Here is a 20,787-nt window from a genome sequence, read left to right as displayed (position 1 = left end):
ATTTAAATCTTTTCTTTTTTTTTTTTTTTAAAGATTTTATTTATTTAATCATGAGAGACAGAGAGAGAGAGAGAGGCAGAGACACAGGCAAAGGGAGAAGCAGGCCTCATGCAGGGAGCCCAATGCGGGACTCAATCCCAGGTCTCCAGGATCACTTCCTGGGCTGAAGGCTGCGCTAAACCACTGAGCCACCAGGGTTGCCCTAAAGCAGTATTTCTATCTTTAGTATGGGGATATTTCAAATTGACACATTTAAGAGAAATATTTAAGCTGTTAACTAGTATAGATTACTTTGCGTTTGCTATAGAACTTGGATGAGTTAACACTTAAAGATAGGACCCACAAACATAGCCTGCTGTTTGTGGAAGGGTCTTGAAGTCCCTCTTATCTGTAATGTTGACTTCACAGGATTCTGGACTGGTGGTAAGTTTGGAGGTGGGGCTGAGGCATTATGCACTTTCATTATGACCTTTCATCCCTCTGCTGTATTTTCATCTAGATGAGAGTCTCTCAGTCTCAGCACTACTGACACTTTGGGCTGGGTCATTCTTTGCTGTGCAGAGCCGTCCTGTGTGTGCCGTAGGAGGTTTTGTGGCATCCCTGGCCTCTACACACTAATTGCCAGTTGATCCCACCAGTGGTGACAACCGAAATTACCTCCATTCGTTGCCAAACATGCCCTGGGAGGAGCAGATCACTCCTCCCCATCTCTGATCAGAACCACTGATCTAGATACTCCAAGAAGGTGAATCTTAAGTATTTTCAGAACAAGAGGAAAATTGAAAGAACTAAAATATGCCTTTGAAAAGCCACGTAAGGGCCTAATTTAGTACCACTTGATTGTTCCTCTAACCAGCACATCTCCTAGAACTGTAGTCTCATAATTAATATCTCGAGACACGTTCGGCAAACGTGCATGATAGGTAATTAGGTTATATCCTACAGTCTGTGAGATAGCCACGTCAGATCGTTTCCCAGAAATGTGGGGAACATGAGCAGTGACAGCAGGCACACGCGGGGCGAGTGTGGCTTAGGTTGTAGAAAACTGGTGTCGTTATTCCCTAGGAAGTGTGACATCCTTCTTCCCCCACAGCACTATTGGTTTGAGTGACTAAGCAAGGTAGTTATATTTTTGATGTACACATGTGTTAAAGAAGGCAAGACAGAAAGCTAAAAGAACAGGATTCGAATCACCTTAATTCCCTTCAACAGAGAAAAACCACCGTTAACACGTCCGTTGTGGGGCAAAGTCATAATTTTTAATGACTCTAGATCCTTCTGGCATATGGGCGCATCCCATAATTTAACCCTTACTGTTGGACATCGTTTTGCTCTTAGAGATAATTCTGCAAGTGACCATCATCATGTACTTGTACCTTGTGTACTTTGACCTGTTAGGACAAATTCCTACACAGAGTTACTGGGTCAAAATTTCACTTTTCAGTGGTTGCTTCTGAAGGCCAGTGTGGCCAGGCATAACCGTCTTTATTCCCGCTTGACCCGAATCCCACAGTCCTTTCCATGAGACTCTAACTTAAAGGTTGTCAATCTCTTGCTTTAGAGCAGTGAGGTATGTGTTTGAGTTTGTCTTTGATTTACAGTGCTTTTTATTGTCAGACCAGTGTTCAATTATTTCTTTCTTTTTTTTTTTTTTCAATTTTTTTCAATTTTTTTTTTCAATTATTTCCTTAGAGGGAAAAAGCCCTCAGAATCCCACCATCCCTCCCTAATAAATAGCAATTTCTCTTTTTCTGTGAGTAGAGTCCTTTTACTTTTTTTTTTTCTTTTTTTTTAAGATTTTTATGTATTTATTCATGAGAGACACAGAGAGAGAGGCAGAGACACGGGCAGAGGGAGAAGCAGGCTCCATGCAGGGAGTCTGATGTAGGACTCCTCCCAGGACCCCAGGTTCATGACCTGAGCCGAAGGCAGACGCTCAACCACTGAACCACCCAGGTGCCCCTCCTTTTACATTTCTGTGGATTGGTTAGATGAGGTGAGAGTAGTGGCCTAAAATATATGAGCTTTTTCTTTTTCCTTTCTTATTAAAGGAGTTTAAGTAGATGATATATTCAAAAGTGTGTATGGTGAAAAGTAACTCTCCCACCTCTGGGCCCCTGACTCCTTGATTTCTGTCCCCAAAGGTAGCCAGAGTTACCAGACTCTCAGGTTTACTTGTAAAATTTAGTCTGTGCTGAGGTAAGCATGGGCGCGTGTGTTTCTTTCCTCCCTCCCTAGAGTGTTGTACAACCACTGTTTTGCTCCTACCTTTTTTCTCATAATAGTATGTCTTAGAAATCATCCCACCTCATTTCAGATGACTCGGCCTCATTCTTACAAAGAGTATTGTATAAATCTATCATAATAGATTTGTTCCCTTTTGATGGATTTTTAGCCAGGCTTTGGCCATGACGTATGGTACTTCGGTCTTTGAAGGTGATCTGCCCCTGCAGTGTCTGTTCCTATGACAAAATTTCTCTCAGACATCACAAAGAAATTATTTTTTTACGTTGCTCCACTATGGGTTTCTTGGGTGCCATTCTCTTTCGTTAGCCGGAGGAGTTGACTCTGAAGTGTTCAGTTTAGTGTTGATGTACCTAGTTTTATTCATTTCTGTTTTTCTAAATTGGAGGCTCTCCGAGGTGGAGGGTGACCCATAAATCCTGTGCAGTTGGGCAGGATTAAAGGCTGCATGGGTGACAGTGTTGACAGGGAGCAGGCTAAATCATTCCAGAACAGATAAGACGCTCTTCTGCCTTCTTTTCAGAGCTGGCCTTTCTCTTCCTCCATAATGCTGCCTTTGCTTTTTAAACACCCACAAATGTCCATTTTCAACGGTGTCATCACTGCTTGTCTGGACAGTATTTGGGAGAATGGCCTCTGAATTAACTCCGTCCTGTAAATACCCAACCGAGAACCTGGGAGTTATTTTCCATCACCTGATCTGTGAGCTGTCTCTGCCCAGGCTCCATCCCAGGACAACAGCAGCAATGTGGGCAATAGGTTTGGGATGATAGGGCGATTTTCTCTTATTGATAAGACTTCTCATCTTCCCCATTTCATTGAAATGGTCTTGAGCCAAGGCAAGTGATGCTACAGACGTCATTCAAGAAGCTCATTGTTATTTTAATGAGTCTGCATTAAACCGTGCAGGAAATTAGGAGCCTGGGTAATTGAACTGTGGAAAATTATAGCTGGAGAAATTCATAGCTCTCCTGTCATAATGGAATTAGGTATTGGCAATCACTGAGAGGGCAAAAGTGCATCTTGAGAGTTGTATATATTGTATATTTACAAAGAATCATTTTTCTTCCCTGTGTTGTACCTTTATTTATTTATTTTTATGAGGCAGCTTATCCATTTGAAAACCTAATTTCCTCCCCTTGGTAATTTATTGCATGCCATTGCCTTATGCTCCCCTTGTTAACTCAAGGTTACAGTGGTTAACAAGGTGTTTCTAGACAACTGAGCTCCCTGGTAGGCTTCCTTCCCAGGGCCCAGGTGGATTTTTACCTCCAGGAATTTGGGGCCATTCCGTGGCCTAAAACAGTGGGGGTGTCTCCTTTATTCTCATCCTCTTTCCCACCTTAGTAAGACGTGGGATATTTCGGTCACATCTCCTCGGGTCAGCCTGGTGTCAGGCCTATGAGGAACCTGGAGTCCATCATTGGAATCCACCATTTATTTCTATCCTCCGCACTGCTGAGCAGGCTGCTGCAGACCTGGGCTGAATTTAGGGTAAATGGAAATAGGTCCTGCTTTTTAAAGTCCTTATTAACTGCAAAATGAGTGAAGTCAGGGAGCCCTGGGCTCAAAGCATTGTGCAGCTGAGTTAGTGACTGTCTTTTTTCCCTCCAAAGAAAATCGGGTAGAGGCTTGTGTGTGCTGGTGCCCCTGACTTTTTCTCGTGGCCATGAGAAGGGTTTGGTCCTCAGTGTCATTATCTGACCAGGGAGTTCAACTTGGATATCAGAGATCCCCTCTAGGAGAGGGTCAGAGCTGTTGCTCTCTCCCCCAGTCCCACTTCCTCTTCCAATGCTGAATTCTTTGAGTTAATTCTATCTTCCTAGGGACCCTGGTTAGCTGTATAGTTTCCAGCCTACAGTGAACATTTGCTGATTGCTTACCTTGTCGCAGGTACCATGCTACAGAAGGTAAAGATGAACACAGCTCTGGTCTCAAGACACTTGTAGTCTAGTAAGGGAGACGGAAAAGGTGGAATTCAGTATAATGTGCTAAGTCCTGATGTAGGGACATGTGACAAGGGCAGCCTAGGTGGTGGTGTCCAACTGTTTACATGAGTCACACCGTGAGGTTCTCAGAACATGCTCCTCTTCTCTGGCCACAGTACCTCTGCTTAGATTTCCCAGGTATGGGCCACACTGGGATCTGGAGTGAGACCAACCTGTAGTGTCTTTGGGAACTAGATCTCCCTGGGTTTCCAGAGGAGTAAACTGGAGAACTGCCAGCGGTCAGGGTGCCCAGGTAGTGACGGTGCTCTCAGGGGTACAACATTCCAGGGGGTGGGGCATCCAGCTCTGATCCCAGCAGGACATTTGGGATATTCCCTATGTGCTCGTCGTGTGCTCTCAGCACCTTTGGCTCTCTGTCTTCCAGGTTGCGAAGAGAGTGATCCTGCTGTCCGGCACACCAGCCATGTCCCGGCCTGCAGAGCTCTACACCCAGATCATCGGGGTCAGGCCAACTTTCTTCCCTCAGTTTCATGCTTTTGGACTTCGCTACTGTGATGCCAAGCGGGTATTTATTCTCTTCTCTCCTCCCCTCCTCCCCACCTGGCCCTCACCCTGATTTTGACCCTTAGATTTTTGTTGCTTCTCTTTGGCTATGGTATGATCAGAAGCACACTGCCCAGGGAGCCAGATCCAGATTTTCAGCCTGCTTTGCCGCTAGTTCTGACCTTCAAATGTCCTTGAGGATAAGGATAGTCCTTCCTAGTTTCTGTGCTTATGGTGATTCCAGGGTAGTGTTTCCCAGTGAGGGGACCATGGCTGATGCATATTTGCATAGAGCTCTGAGAAGGGCATGGAGGTAAGCTAGGGAGGTGAGCTAGGGGTGCAGCTGGGGAAAAGACAACAGAGGCCTCGAAACAGGTGGAGCGGAGTGTGATCTGGAGCTGGGTTCTCAACGGTCAGAATGTCCACTCGTGACAGTGAAATGTGCCTGCTCATTAGGCCTCTGACTTACAGGTTATCTGTGGACATACAGTGTCAATGGGGCAGGTGCCTCTGGGGCCACAGCCTGCACACCTTCAGTCTCCCAGAAACGGCAGAAGGAGCTTGTAAATGCAAGTGCCATTGCAGTCAAAACCTGGATTTCTAAAACTTCGATTTTTTTTTAACTGAAAGATTTATTTAATGACATGGGGAAATACAAGAGTGTTGGGAAAAAAGCAGGATGCAAAATTTTCCCCATCATTCATTCATTCCTTCTCTCTTTCTCCCCCTCTCTCTTCCTCTGTCCTTTCCCCCTCCTGTCTTTCATATATGACTGGAAGATAACATACACCAAGATGGGTTACTTTTCTAAGTGAGAAACTTGACATTTTCCTGATGTTTAAGTTATATCATTCACCAGTCCTCCTGGTGGGCCACTGAATCCATCAGTGTTCATCAGTCTGATCGAGCCAGCTGAGCATGGGGCACTGTCCTCCTCCAGAGAGGAGGCTCCTGAGCTGAGCCTCCATGATGTCCTCTCTCTTCTTGTCTGTGGTCGTGGCACCCGCCAGTAGGACACCACTCCTCTGTTTGCTGGTGTGCCAGGGTCTTGGTTGGCCACGGGGGACAGAAAGCGGGAGGCCCGGTTGGCGACCTTGCTGACCAGGATGGTTGGGAGGCAGGTTGGGCTGGCTGACATCTTCTTCCCACTCCCCCTAGTAGCTTAGCTCTCTCTGACCTGGACTCTGGAAGAAAAACTGCAGGAAAGAAAGATTTACCAATTTTTCTTTCTCATCTCTATCTTTGAAATTGCTGGGGCAATGAATTTATCTTTCAGCAGCAGGCCTTCGTCTGGCAAGGTCAGACTTCTAAAACTCCTAAACTCTGCTCCCACGGGGGCCCACGTGGCCCTGAATTAGAACACCAAACCCTGGCCCCTCTCTCAAGTGTCAATCACTTCTCCTTTTCCCCAGCTGTTCTGCTGTAACTTCGTAAACCTTGATGCCACAACCAGAGCTACGCCTGACTGCCTTCTTGCGGGTGGCACGCACCTGCTACAGAGGCTCCAGCCCGACTCTGAGACCTCATTAGTTCAGACCTTAAGGAGTCCTGTTTCGTGATCAAATGGCAAATATACTGAGCTACTATTTGCATCGAAGATGCTGACACTTCGGAGAAATGGCTGTTGCTTACTCATTACGCATGCCATCTTGAGGAAAAAGCCTTGCTATGCAAGTTTGTGATGTAAATAAGATTGTCTGCCTTAGTTTTTAAATACTTTTTTCAAAAAACTTTTCAAGTACTTTAAAAATATCCACTTAACGTTTAAACAAAGTACTTATAATGTAAATTGTAGTGCTTTGGAAAGTTAATTGCAAACCATTTTTAGCTGCTTATTGAGGCAAGAAATTTCTGTTATTAAATGTATTTAAAGCCATACACTTCCTTAACAAAATCTGCAGTGCACTTTCCCCATGGACCAATCCAGATTAGAATCTGCATGGTTGTCATGATCCCTCAAAACTCTTCATGAGTGATTTGTGCCTCTGTCCTATTTGCAAATGACCTACTTTCTGAGAAGGATCTTCTCTTCTTGGACTATCTGGGCTCATGGTGTAATGTTTAGCCAGTGATGGTAGGGGCTGAAGACAGAATTCGTCAGCTTTACCCCCAGGCTGCCCCTTCTTGTGCCCCCAGTCTCATCCACCATCTCCCCAGTCCTCATGCCATCCTTATTAGATTCGTCCTTTCTCTCCTTCTCAGTGTGCCCCCCACCCACTAACACCCGGGAAGACAAACGTAGACCATGCCTTCCTATCCTTTCACCTCGTCCAGGGCCTGCTCCTCGGTAAATTTTTTTTTTTTTTTTTTTTAATTTTCAATATAAGTTTGTTGGATTGTTAATTTTCCACATTTTAAATCTTTGGTATCACAGATTTTAACCTACAAGCTTAAAAGCTGGCACAGGAGCATGATATCCAAATTAATTATGGTATCTGCTTGTTCCCAGCATGATTTTCATTTAATGCAGCCCATAGGGTAGGGGCTGCTTTTCTTTTCTTTCTTTCTTTCTTTTTTTTTTTTAAAACTGACCAGCTTCTTGCATTGAGAGAAGCCACTGAAGAAAATGCCCCTTGCTGAGTTCATTTTCAACCCCATTGCATGAAGGCATTTGCCGAGAACTGCCAGTTGATTTCAGAGTATTTTTTTAAAGAAGAAGCCGTTTTTGATCATTTTACTTCTCTGCCTTTGACCATCTCTTCCTATTTCTGTATTTAGCAGAGGTTTATAGGACACCCGCCATGTCTTTACAATTAGAGACTAGGTCCACTGGCCCTTGAAAATGAACAAGCCTACCTTCTACCTAAGGTGGCTCATGATCCAGGGGAGGTTGAGGCAGGAAGGGAGACAAGCAGCTAGGAAACATAAGGCAGCAGACACCCTGGTTCCTGCATTTTCTGCGGGACTGTAGATGTCAGTTCTATTTCGAGTAAGTGTTAGTGAAGGGTACAGTTTTCATTTTGACATCTTCTCTAGTTGTGGGACCGGGAATAGATATTCTTGCTCATTGCCTCCCATGAACTACAAAGTGAAGAAACCATTTTTATGAAGGACCGCCTGGGTACCGTAAAACCTGCCTCTGGTCTCAGCCAGGCTGGCAAAAGCTTGTGCTTTGGGTTCCTCCCTTTAGTTCCACCAACTGCAGCAATGCTGTGTTCATCTCACTGCTCTCGGCTGTGCCGGGATAGCCTGTTTTAAATGAACAGCAGCCTCTTAAATCTCAATGCATCTCCTCAAGCAGAGATATTACTGAACACGGGACTTGTTACAATGTGCAGTGGACTCTAGGATAAGCCCCAGGGAAGATGTGATTTCATTGTTTAGAATACAGGAATAGTCTGACAAGCTGAGTGTCTTGTTTGTTTTTAAATGTAATGGACACCAGCCCTCTCAGCATCTTGCATTTGCTGCTCGGAAGTTTGGCATGTAGAATGCCGAGATAGTGGTTTTTAGTTGCTTTATTCCTGACTTTCTTTTTCTCTTTTCCTTCCTTGTTCCCATCTCTATCCTATGAGGTTTTATTCATCCTTTAGAGCCACTTGAAGTTCTCTGAGCAAAGCCATGGGAAGAGAAAGTTGTGAGCAGGTTGAGGTCCCACCCTGGTTAATGTGACCCTGGGAGAACCTAACGGGCACTGTGGCCTGGTTCTCTCTCCACAGCAGCCCTGGGGATGGGACTATTCGGGCTCCTCCAACCTGGGCGAGCTGAAGCTCCTGCTGGAGGAAGCGGTCATGCTGCGACGCCTCAAGTGTGATGTCCTCACTCAGCTCCCACCCAAGCAGCGCAAGATGGTCATCATTGCCCCCGGCCGGATCAGCACCAGGGCCAGAGCTGCCCTGGACGCCGTGGCCAAGGAAATGACCACCATGGACAAAACTGTGAGTCTGGGGCTTGAGATGGGGATTGGGAATTTGAGCTGTTCCTTCTCGGGAGTGGGCCTGCAGGGGTTACCCAGGGTTCTCTGAGCTTGCCGGGCTATGACCTCTTCCCACGCTCCTGGGCAAGGATGCTGAGCCCATGCCATTTCTCAGCCTACCTTGTCTGCTTCCAAAATCTCTTACTAATTTGTGGTTTTATACACATGTAGATCAGATCACTGTTGACAGTTGGTCGTAAAAAAATAAACCCCATGGCAACTGCAGAATGGTGATGTATGTTCTGAATCCCTCAAAGAGAGTTGGAATTTATATTTATTTAGTATATTTTGAGAATGTCTAGTAACAGTCTAGTAACAGAAGCTAGTTCTAGGTGTATTTGATGCCTATGTTAACCCTCTTTTAGTCAAAATAACAAATTGACATACAACAAAAGTAGCGTTTTCAAATTCTCTTAACCCTTAATTCTTATTAACAGTTACTTACAGTTGGCAAGAAGTTGGCATCCCCATTTTACAGAAAGGGAAACTAAGGCCCGCAGAGAATGTGATTTACTCAGTCTTACAGCGGCTCCATGGCAGACCTGAGGCTGTAACCAAGCCTGTTACCCCTATATTTTAAGGTTTTTCCACTGTGTTGGTTTTATCTTTTCAAAAACACTTTCCTATCTGTCTTTAGTGTCACACTGTGCTAAGTGCTGTAAAATAATTTACACCAGCTCCACTTCTGTCCTTTTGGGATAAAACCCTGCAGTTTTCATTGCCAAGAAAATAACAGTCGTTGACATTTTTTGACATTATCATAAAGTATTATCTGGGCTTGTTATTACCCTGCATAAAGAAACTTAGATCAAGATGAGATCCCAGCCTTCTGGGAGAGCACAAAATAAATAAGAATGACAAGAGACAGATGCATGGAGTTTTTTTGTGTTATTTTACCACATTAAGAGTAAGACCAGTGGGGTAACTTTTAAGACACAAGAGTATAGTATGTTGTTGAGCTGTATTTAATTTCTGCTGTACATGTATGTAATAATCTGGGTAGTCTGGAGGAAATGAGCAGCCATAATCTTTTTGCTCTGGATTTTCCAACAAAGTTCTCTAACATCGAAGTGGATATACATACAGACCAATGGTCCTCCACCTGTATTTCAGCAGAACATGAGCAGAAGCAGATGCTCTGTTACTAAAATCACTGTCAGTTGGCTTTTTCCGATTTCTAGAGAAAAAATTCAGTGAATGGGAATTCTCCCCCCCTTTTTTTAAAGATTTATTTATTATTTATTTATTTACTTATTAGAGAAGGAGAGCATGCTGGGGGCAGGCACAGAGGGAGAAGTAGAATGAGAATTGGAAGCAGACTCACTGAGTGCAGAGCCCATCATGGAGCTTGATCTCACAAGACCTGAGCCAAAATCAAGAGTCAACTGCTCAACAGACTGAGCCACCCAGGCACCCTTGAGTGGAAATACTCTTTCTCAGTTTTAAGCTTTTTCTTATAATTCTCTTAAATCTTTAATGTTTACTAACTGCTGCCCACGAGTGAATTCTGCCATCAAGAAAACCAATGAACAAGTATGGCAAATATATTAATGGGAAAATTCAGATGTAGGATGTTTTTAGGTGCAAAGATCTGAGTGTTTATGTTCTGCGTTTTAGTTCCTCGTGTGTGTGGTGGAAGTAAGCCTATCGGTATTTTGTGGAATTCTCCCGGAGAACCTCTTCACCTGTATCTGGTCCCCCTCCCAAACCAGACAGAGAACAGCCCATGTAGACAACAGAAAAAGTGGTCAGTGGGCATTTGAATCGAGGAGGGACAGTGCATTGAGTGGCCAAGGGGCAACTGTAAATTGTGCAATATGGCTAAGGAGAAAAAGAAGTATGGGAATTTTTAACTTAGTGCAGCAAGATTTAATAACATTTGAGAATTTTTTTGCCAGGTTATGTAGTCCCTCGCCTTACTTTAGGGGGCTCTTTCTAAAGATGATTTCAGATGCAGCTTGGAGTTTTGATTTCTGAGTTCACAGGCAATAATGTGAAATTTAGTAGGCTAAACTATGGAAATCAGGAATGTTGGGTATTTTTATAACTTGCAGTAGCTGTGTAAATCCCTTAAGTTCTTTGGGATGTTTTGATATCTTCTTACCTAAAAAGGGGAGTCATGACTTGCCTCATATGCCTGGTGCTGGAAATGTACCTAAGGGCTGTGTCAGTTGCTCTGAGTCCATCCTGTTGGGTGATTGGTCTCCCTACTTCTTCACCCCAGAGTCTTAACACTGTTGTGCAGATTATGCAAAACCTAGGCTGCAGTGTAATTCAAGAATCCAGCCGAGAAGGAACCTAGAGCTCTTCTCAGGTCCAGTGCTTGGGAGTTGCTTTGTTTCCTTGGCATCTTAGAAAAATAGGAGTTTGTCCCTAAAAGAGAGAAATTGAGTTGGTACAGATGACCTGCAGTAAGACGCTGAGGCCAGATACTAGATTCTTTCCCATAACAAGATAAATCCTTGATAAATTGGTTCCCTTTTCTGTTCTTTAACGTAAATTCATTTTTATGATGGAACATTCAAGAAGAAAATGAACTTAGGAGGTTGGCCCTTTAGACTGCCAGAAGCTTTCTTACTCCAAAGCCACTTATGTGGTACATCTGGCAACTGTGGATCTGATCCAAGGCAATACCCTCCCTTAATTCAGGAAGGGGAGCCAGTGTCAGCCGGGAGTGGGACCAGGTGGCCATTGACATCTCTTCCAAATCCTGAGTTGAAAAAGTTAAAATGGGGGATTGTGGTTTTATGGTCTTAGGCAAGTAAGGATGGCCTGTGAGTCTAAGAATGTCGCCCCTCCCACTTTTAAGTTACTTGTAACACGAAGTTTCCCTGCATGCTGTGCATTATGGTGGTTCCAGCAAAGCACTGCCAACCTGTCAAGAAGTGATTCTTTGCTCCCTCACGTCTTCCCCTGTGGGAGAAGCCATTTTTTAAAAAGCTTTAAATCACAGAAGCCAAGGCGAAGCAGCCCATTTATAAAATATAATGTACAAGGAAAGCTTTTTCTTATTTTCAGCTGAAATAATAGATATCTCTTCACAGGCTAAGAAAAGCTGACTCTAATCCTCTTTTGTCTATAGTAATTTTTTGATCAGCAAGACCAGGAGCAGAAAAATGGAACAAGTCCGTGCAGACTTCCTGGTGACAGTATCAGTTCACCCTTCTGCCGTTTGACAATACATTCCAATTCCAACATTAAAAAAAATAATAAATTCAAAACCCCAGTGGATCTAATTTAGTAAAAGTCCGGGAACAAAGAATGCAGGTTATTTAAAATTTCCTGGCCCATGACTGGCAAAAGAAGGAAGATCATTAATGGACTAGTATTGTGTCTACTCCGTTTTGGAGAGGTTTGGGCTTTTCTTAAGATCAAACTCTTGATCTCTCTTGCATTAAAAATACTGTAGAAAAGTTCTTAAAAGTAACATCGATTTAGTGTTTCTTATTACTATGCTGTAAAGAAGAACTACCCATCTTTTATATCATAAAATTTTGGCATATATCATTTGAGTCATTTTTCTGTAAAATGTACGTGTATTTTGCTTGAAAATATTTATGTATACATACATATATATATATATATGTAATTTACATATATAAGTAACATTTTTAAAAGCTGAATGGGTACCCTGTAAACATCTATCAGGTAGGGAAGAAAACAGTTTACAAAACCACATCATGAACATTTTTCTGTGCTGTTAAGTGTTGTTTTATTTTTTTTTTAAGATTTTATTTATTTATTCATGAGAGATACACAGAGAGAAAGACGCAGAGACACAGGCAGAGGAAGAAGCAGGCTCCATGCAGGGAGCCCGACGTGGGACTCGATCCCAGGCCTCCAGGATCACACCCCGGGCCGAAGGCAGCACTAAACTGCTGAGCCACCCGGGCTGCCCTTAAGTGTTGTTGTTTTATTTATTTATTTTTAAATTATTTATTATTTATGATAGTCACACAAACACAGAGAGAGAGAGAGAGGCAGAGACATAGAGGGAGAAGCAGGCTCCATGCACCGGGAGCCCGACGTGGGATTTGATCCCGGGTCTCCAGGATCGCGCCCTGGGCCAAAGGCAGGCGCCAAACCGCTGCGCCACCCAGGGATCCCTTAAGTGTTGTTTTAAAGCACTGTATGTGTTATTTTCCCAAGGCCGTATTACAATTTTGCATCATTTTGAGTTGGAGGTTTGGGTTATTTCAGCTCAGTCTTCTAAGTAACGACACTGAGAAAGCAGTTCACGTAGGGCTTTGGTAGATGTGAAGGAGTGAGTCGTTGGGACATGGGGATGGATAGGCGCCCTTGGCAGGCTTTGGGGCGCATGGGTGGTCATCCCTGCAGGTGCCCAGTGGACCAACCCCCAAAACCAAGTGTGATAAAAATGTTTGCTCCCCACACCTCATCAGCTCCTGGTGGCCAGTCTCAAACAGGCAAGGTTTCTCAGAGTGCTCCCTGCCACATGTCCATGTTCTGTCCTCCCCTCTCTGCTTAGCAGGTGTGGAGTGAGTGAGTGGGAATGGAAGGAAGGACCTGACAGGAGCAGTGGGGGTCTCCAAAGGGTACGGGAGTCAGCGTGAAGCCAGGACAACTAGGGTGCCGTCTGCTTGAGGCAGGCCCACAGCAGGTGAGGTGGTCAGCGCCTGGAAGTCCGGCTCTGTCCCTTTGGCGTATCCTGCCAGGGTCTACATTATGTTAGAGGGCCTGGCCTGCCGCAAGGGACCCTTTGAGGGGATGTGAATGGACCTCAGGACGCCTGTGAGCTCTTTGTCCAGAAGCGAAAGGTGTGTGTCCAGAGCTTCATCAGAGTCTACACTGGGTCTATAGCTGAGAAGGTTGAAGACACACCATCTTGGAGTCGCATCTCCAACAAGAGTTCTCAGGAAGTTGGTTCAGTTGGACCTGTGTCACAAGGCAGAAGGGACGGTGGCCAACACTGCCACAATAGTGACATGGCTCCACTCCCCTGTCAGTGCCCAACCCCCCCATCCCCAGGTTATCGTCCTTCTTTCTCATCAAGCCCTAGAGGAAAGATACTGATAAGGGGCAGGAAGCTGTTTTGACCAGGCAGCTTGTCCCACCGTCTGTGGTGTCGATTGTTTGAGGTACAGCCTGTCTGGCCGCTTTCCTGAGTTACTAACAAGTCAGGGCCATGGATGTTATTATTGTGGGGTCACTTCTTTGTTACCTGAAGAAGCTATTGTGTCGGTCACTGGCCTCACGGGGCCTGCGCACAAAAAATCTAGGAGCATCTGTAATCCATTCTGGCCAGTGGAAGGAGAGGGCCACCCTAGAGTGATGGTAAGAGTGTCATCTCTCGGGACCCAGAGTGATGGTAAATGTTATCTCATAATATGATGAAACTCTATTGTGCCTCTCCTGTGCTAAAATTCTCGATTAATATTTATTTAGATGCCAACTATAAAGAAAACATGGTTTCTTCTCCTGGGAGGTCGGTGACCTTATGTGGGAGTGAGGCCAAAAAACACGTGAATGGCCGTTTTGAGATGATACTAGAATAGACTAGTTGGGGTCAGTTGGAATTGATTCAGTAAGTCTTGGACAAGAGTAAGCTTGGTCATCTGGGTATGGACACAATGTGGCAGAGGAAAAGGGGAAGGCAAAAAGGAACAACTTGTGAGCAGACTGTAGGACGTGGTTCACACAGCTTCCCAAGGGGGGGCGGTGCATTTCAGCTGATCATGTGAGCCTGTGTGGATGGGGGAACCCTGCCTGACACGTTTCCCGGGGGCTCTCATGTTCCTGGTCTCACTGGCTGTTCACAGCAGTTCCTGGGAGGTGATAGGGTACCTACCATCCCACGTGTCCGATGACAAACTATGGAATCCCTACAGTTCCCACAGCTTGGCCAAACTGAGTGGATGAGTCAGGGTCTCCCAGCTCTGAAAACGGGTGTTAGGATTTGTCAAGCTCAGAGCGGTGGTAATTATGTCAGCTTATCCCAGGGTTCACAGAGTGGGAGACTTTAAACCCCAGACTTCTCTTTCCACAGAAACAGCAGCAGAAAGAAGCTCTCCTTCTCTTCTTCAACAGAACAGCTGAAGCTAAAATCCCATCTGTCATGTAAGTGGCCACCAAGTGTCGACTTCTCTCTCCCACTCTGTCTCTCTCTCATCTTTAAAAAGAAGCACCTATTACCTTAATCCACCAGAATAGTTTCAGTGCTCCTCAAGAAATGATCAGAGACTAGAATTACAGCTGCCTTCAGTACAGAGTTCAGGGCAGCGTAGCCTCATCACCCATGGGGCATAAGCAGGCCGGTCACTGGAGCTCTGCTAGCCTGAGTGTGCGGTCCTCGAGAGATCCTGTCTTAACCAAGTAAGCTGGCACTGCTGCCACTTATGAGGAGGGTACTTTTCCCCTTAGTAGGAAACCTTTGGTCACTTGCCTGTAGACACAAGGTCGGGGTTTCACAGAAGACCAGGAAGGCTGCCCTATGGGGATTCTCTGGTATTTTCCAAAGACGTGAAGTCTCAGCCATTATTCACCTACATAAAAAGGCAACTGTCAAAGTTTGTTCAAAAGATATGGGCAAGTGGCCATTGTCACACTTAGTTTTCCTTCCGTCTTATAAACTAAGGCTGAAGTCAATTCCTATTCTTAAATGTATTCAGTGGCTTGAAAAATTGTCTGCCTTTCTTAAAGAAAGGAAAAACCCACTCATGTTCAAATATTCACTGTGGTAGAAACTTGAGGCAATTCTCATGACGTGCATTTGCCTGATTTTTTATTGTTTAACATTCATGTGAGACTCTGGCAGGATAATGGTCCAAGTGATTTAATTACAATGAAAATGAATTTAGCGTGGGTTGAGCGGTGCCAGCTTGGCTGTGAGGACCAAGATCTGTGGATAAATTGAGATATACACAGCCTACCCCACCCTCTCACTCAGCTTCCAGACCCCCCAGTCTCTCCGGCCTCTCCCTCTGTACCCCGAAATGAGGTAAGAGAGTGAATTCCCCACATTCTTCCAATCTAAGATTTCCCCTACTCACCCCAGGAAGACTGCTGAATGTTGGCCAGCTCTCCTCACCCTCGGGGCACTGCCCTTTTCATTTATGAGACTGTTAGGAGACTAATGAACTCCAGATGTGGTTTTACAACCTGGAAACTTACCTCTCAGAAACTCCTCAGAATTGCCCCCACAAGCCCATTTCTCACAAGCTGCTGAGTAACAGATGGCAAGGGTGTGATCCTTTTCCCTCACTCTTCTCTGCTCATAACCTACAAAATTCAGGGTCTATGGAGTGCTGGGCCCAGAACCATCCATTTGCTTAGAAATGTTAAATCTGGCCATTCCACCACCTCATAAACAGACTTTGGTACTGCCTCGTTTTAGATAGGGGAGCTTGAACAACAGAAGTTTATTTCTTACGCTTCTAGAGGCTCAGAAGTCCCAAGATCAAGGCACCAGCAGATGTAGCGTCTGGTGAGGGCCCACTTCCTGGCTTGCAGACGCCATCTTCTCCGTGTCCTCCCGTGACAGAAGGGGCGAGGGTGCTCTTTGTGGGGATCGGGGGTGGGGGGGTCCTCTGATAAGGATGTTGATTTCGTTCATGAGGACTCTGCCTGTGTGACCTTATCACTTCCCAAAGTCTCATCTCATGATAACCTCACCTCGGGGGTTATTATTTCAACCATATTTGGCGGGGGAGGGGTGCCTGCATACTTCTTCAAGATTCCGTGATAAATTTATAGTGCTTTCTAATTTCCAACCAGTTTTGACATCTGCTAACTCATTTCACACTTACAGCCTCTTTGTAAGATCAGTCAAGTAAGTCAAATTGGCCTCATTTTTAAAATGCAGTAATGGGGTAAATCTCATGTGTATCTCTGGGTCTCAGAGTCACACAACTAGTAAGTGGAAATTAGATTATAAATCTTGAAACCCAAATTTCCTCTGCTAATTGTTTTTCTTCCCTTTTTTGCTGCTGTTTGTTTGTTTTAATTTTAATGGGCATCTTTTGATATAAAAGCCAGTGGTATTGTGGTAGACAGATTATTTCCAGCCTGGTAATGTAGGGACTTGGAAAGGATAGAAATAAAAAAAAACACATCTGAGATGTAGAGGGAAGAGAGGAATTAGGAAAACCAGGACCCACAGTTGTTAATGAGCTGTCCAACTTGATTTTATGGCCTCGTGACTTTCTGATGCTGTAGCAATAAACTTTCTTGCTTATATCATGGCAAATTTTATGTCTCTCAAACTAATTAAAGTAGATTCTATTAGTACCAGCTATTCACAAATTGAACTCAAATCCATTCCCTGGTTGGCCATAGTGGTGCTTGAAAATAATTCTGAGATGCTTAGAGGCCAGGTCACCACCTGCCTGACAGGACACCTTTGAGATTTGTCCTTCTCCAAGGAGGGCAGTGTCTCTCTGGTGCCCAGACACCCCCATGGGTGAGGGTGGCCTCAGGCAGAGTAAGTCCTTTTTGTCAAATGCAGTGAATATATATATATCCTGGACCTACTGTTTGTGTCTAGGGAGACTCACCTTCCCGTTGCACTTGTGGGAACAGTGACCTGTCCTGGGCTTGTGAACCCTCTGCAGGGCATAAATCTCCGGGAAGCCACAGAGGCTGCTGCTTGGGTGATACCCTCTACCTCCAACAGCTCCCGGGGTAGCTGCCAGCCTTCTGGGCCACGGCTAACGGTGGGGGTGGGAAGTCAAGAAAAAACAGTGATGGAGGAGAAAAGTAAATCAAGGGGAGAATAAAGAGCAAGCAAATAAGGTTCTTCACTCTATCTTCCCTTGCCTCAGAAAAAAAAATTCCCTTACTACTGACATAACCGTGGGTCCTTGCTGTCTACTGTGTGAGGGACCTGGGGAGCGTTCCCCGACTGTCTCTTCAGTACTATTACTTAATGTTTCAGTAATACACTTCCAGAAATTTGATTACTGTCAGGAATCTCCTAATCCCCTGCCTAGGCATTTTCAGATCTTAGACGGCATTTCGGTTTGTATTGAAAACGCATTACAGCAGAAATGAAAACTGTTAATTATCTTCTGTGATCCCCGAGAGTAAGAAAGTCTCAGTAACATATCAGAGACACATAAAACGTAACGATACTTTGATTTATTTGCTTATGGGAGATGACTTAAAAAATGGAAGAACTCTTCTTGGAGGCGGCACCAGGTGGCTTCCCCGCAGCCCTAATTTTGCTCCTTCTATTCAGGTGACCTAGCCTGAGGGGTAGGCCAGAGGTCAGCTTTCAGAGAAAGGGAGGGAAATTGGGGGGGGGAGGCTGCCTCAAAGGAGTCTTCTAAAGATGCAATGAAGTCCTTTCAACTGGATAAGCAGATGTTTAATTTATTGTGCTGTTGTCAAATGCAGTGAATATATCCTGGACCTCCTGGAAAGTGGAAGAGAGAAGTTTCTGGTGTTCGCTCACCATAAGGTAGTCCTGAGTGCAGTTACAAGAGAGCTTGAGAAAAAGGTAAGCTCCCTTCGAAATTCAACATAGAATGCTTCTGTAGTTTGTGTGGCGGCTGCTGAGTTGTTCTGAGCAGGTTGAGGACAGATCTGAACCAAAGAAGTGAGACGATGTTTCCAGACTTTCCGAAGAAGCTGTCTTGCTTGTTAAAAGCACAGTGGAGTCCAAATACTTCCCAGCAGTGTCCTTTAACTTCTTCCCTGGTCCCTATAGATAACCCCGGAGCCTCGCTTTAACAACATCTCCCAGTGGATCTTTCCTGACTCTAAGTAAATAATTACAAGATGGTCAAGAGAGGAAGTAGCAGAAATTCTCTTGTGTGGAAACAAGTATTTATATGGATATCTCCTCTCTTCCTTTGTTTTTCCTTATTACCGTCAAAGTGGCTTTAATAATCATACCTGGCAGTGTGTAGACTTCAGTACGGAGTTTTATGGCCATTATTACTATTATTATTATTATTATTATTATTATTATTATTAGAAAAATACCTAGAAAGATTTCCAAGGATGTTCATTAAAACTAAACACATCAAATAAGAAACAAAACTTGTGAAGTTGTAACACGTCACGTGGAAATGCTGCCCAATCATCACTAGCTTGTAGAATTAGAAAAGTGAAACACATATTTTCATCTCCCTTTTCATTTTTGGTTAAAGTTGGACCATAAATTGCTTTTTGACTTTCTTCATCTTTTATTACATTTTATGTAATGATTCTCTCTTTTTTTTTTTTTAAGAGAGAGAGAGAGTGCGTGTGAGCAGTGGGGGAGGGGCAGAGGGAGAGAGAGAAATAGAATCTGAGCACGGAGCCTGAGACAGGGCTCGATCCCATTACTCTGAGGTCATGGCTCAAGCCAAAATCAAGAACTGGTCACTCCACCAACTGAGCCACCCAGGCACCCCTGTCACATTTCAAACATAGAGATGAGGACAGAGAAACATACAGCAGGCACCTTATTTTAATTTTTATATAAAATAAATTAAATATTTTGCTGTATTTATTTCAAAGTGTATATTTTAAGTAATACCATAGTTAGACCCCTCAGCAGCCCTTGAATTCATTCTCTGTCCTCTTCCCCGGATGTAACCACTATCCCCAGTCCTTCCCTCCACGTTGTCAACTTTACTTCAATATATGGTCTTCTCTTAGATGTATATTTTAACCTACAGAAATGGCAGCATATGGGAGTATCCTGAAATTTACCTTGTGCTCAATGTTATTTTTGAGATTTTTCCATGTAGTATTACGGCTATTAGCTCATTCACCATAACTGCAGAATAGTATCTCATTGGGTCACTGTGGCACATCCATTCTCCTGGTGATGGATATGGGATTTTATTTACAGTTTTGCTATTATATGAGTACAGATATGCATATGCATGTGTGGACCTGTCCAGGCATGATCTTGCATAACCATTGGATAGTCCCATCTTCAACTCTACTAGGTATTGCCATATTTCTCCCCATGCTGGCAGTTCACATTTATAATCCCACCAGCAGCATTTGGGAATTTCTGCTCTTCTGCATGCTCATTAACACTTAGTATTATCAGACTTTAAACTTTTGCCAATATAGTGAAATGAAATCTCTGCTCTTATTTTAATTTGCATTTCCCTGACTGCCACTAACAGTTGTATCCTTTAATATATTTATGGGTGATTTCTGGCTCTCTTCTGTAAATGTTTTGCCTGTTTCTCTGTTACATGGTTTGTTTTTTTCTTACCACTTTGGAAATACTCTTTTTAAATTCTGGATATTAGCTAACTTTTTTTCATTTTGTTGAAGTTTTAGTGAACATAATGTTTAATTTTTACTTGTTACAACTGAAACACATTTCCAGCTTATTAGTTTTTCCTATGTGGTTTTTAATTTTTATGAATGATTTAAGAAATCTGTCCCTCTTCAAGGTCATAAAGATTTTCTCCTATAATTTTTTGTCCTGAAAATTTTAGAGGTGGTTCATTAATCCGCCTGGGTTTGAATTTTGTATATGATGTCATGCAGGATGCCAGCCAATGGAATTAAAAGCTATAATTATTGAAAAGGAAAAATCAGAGCTGTCACTATATTCAAGAGAATATAAAAAGAGTTATTAATACTAAAGAGAGCTATCCATTCTATTCCACCCATCTGACTACCAGTTTTTGGACCTGCATGGCTGAGTTTTATAATAGATTGTAATATCTGGAGGTACAATATCAACTTTGTTCTTTTTTCAAGTTGCCTTAGATATCTCTCCTGATTATTTTTTGAAACTCCTGTAGCATAATAATACGAAGTTCCCTTAAAATACCCAATTGGGAGTTTTATTTGAACTGAGCTAAACCTACAAATTCATTTGGGAAGGATCACAATCACCAAGAAGAGCGTAGAAACCAATGAAGAACTGGAGAGACTTAAGCCATGCTCCAGTGCAAAAACTGTAAAAATTGTGATCCTTCCTTGCTCTCTGTCTCTCATGAATAAATAAATAAAATCTTTTAAAAAATAAATAAATAAATAAAAATTCAAAAAATAAATAAATAAAAGATTATTATACACATCGAGAAGAGAGCACCTGGCAAAAATTGATTGGTAATAGTCCCCATATTTGTATTTCCTTTGTAATGCTTGTCTTTATCATTAGGGGAAAAAAATAGATAATTGCCCCTTAAAAGAAAATAAAACTCAATCAGACAT

At 43.5% G+C, this 20,787-nt stretch overlaps 1 protein-coding gene across 5 annotated transcripts in view; it reads left to right on the top strand.

Annotated features, from left to right (window-relative positions):
- The window catches only part of SMARCAL1 (SNF2 related chromatin remodeling annealing helicase 1), a 60,456-nt gene that overhangs the window by 27,166 nt on the left and 12,503 nt on the right, over positions 1 to 20,787 (top strand). For all 5 annotated transcript variants that reach the window (XR_012024753.1, XM_072812680.1, XM_072812679.1 and 2 more), the window contains 4 exons: positions 4,618 to 4,758; positions 8,396 to 8,614; positions 14,660 to 14,730; positions 18,007 to 18,109. Coding sequence is in view for 4 of the 5 variants with exons in the window: in XM_072812680.1 (XP_072668781.1) it covers positions 4,618 to 4,758; positions 8,396 to 8,614; positions 14,660 to 14,730; positions 18,007 to 18,109 (534 nt within the window). In the remaining variant the exon portion in view is untranslated. The remainder of the gene's footprint in view (positions 1 to 4,617; positions 4,759 to 8,395; positions 8,615 to 14,659; positions 14,731 to 18,006; positions 18,110 to 20,787) is intronic.

The sequence above is a fragment of the Canis lupus genome, chromosome 36 (genome assembly GCF_048164855.1).
Source record: "Canis lupus baileyi chromosome 36, mCanLup2.hap1, whole genome shotgun sequence".
Taxonomy (NCBI): Eukaryota; Metazoa; Chordata; class Mammalia; order Carnivora; family Canidae; genus Canis; species Canis lupus.
The sequence above is the reverse complement of the archived record's forward strand: the minus strand, read 5'-3'. Positions and strand labels throughout refer to the sequence as shown.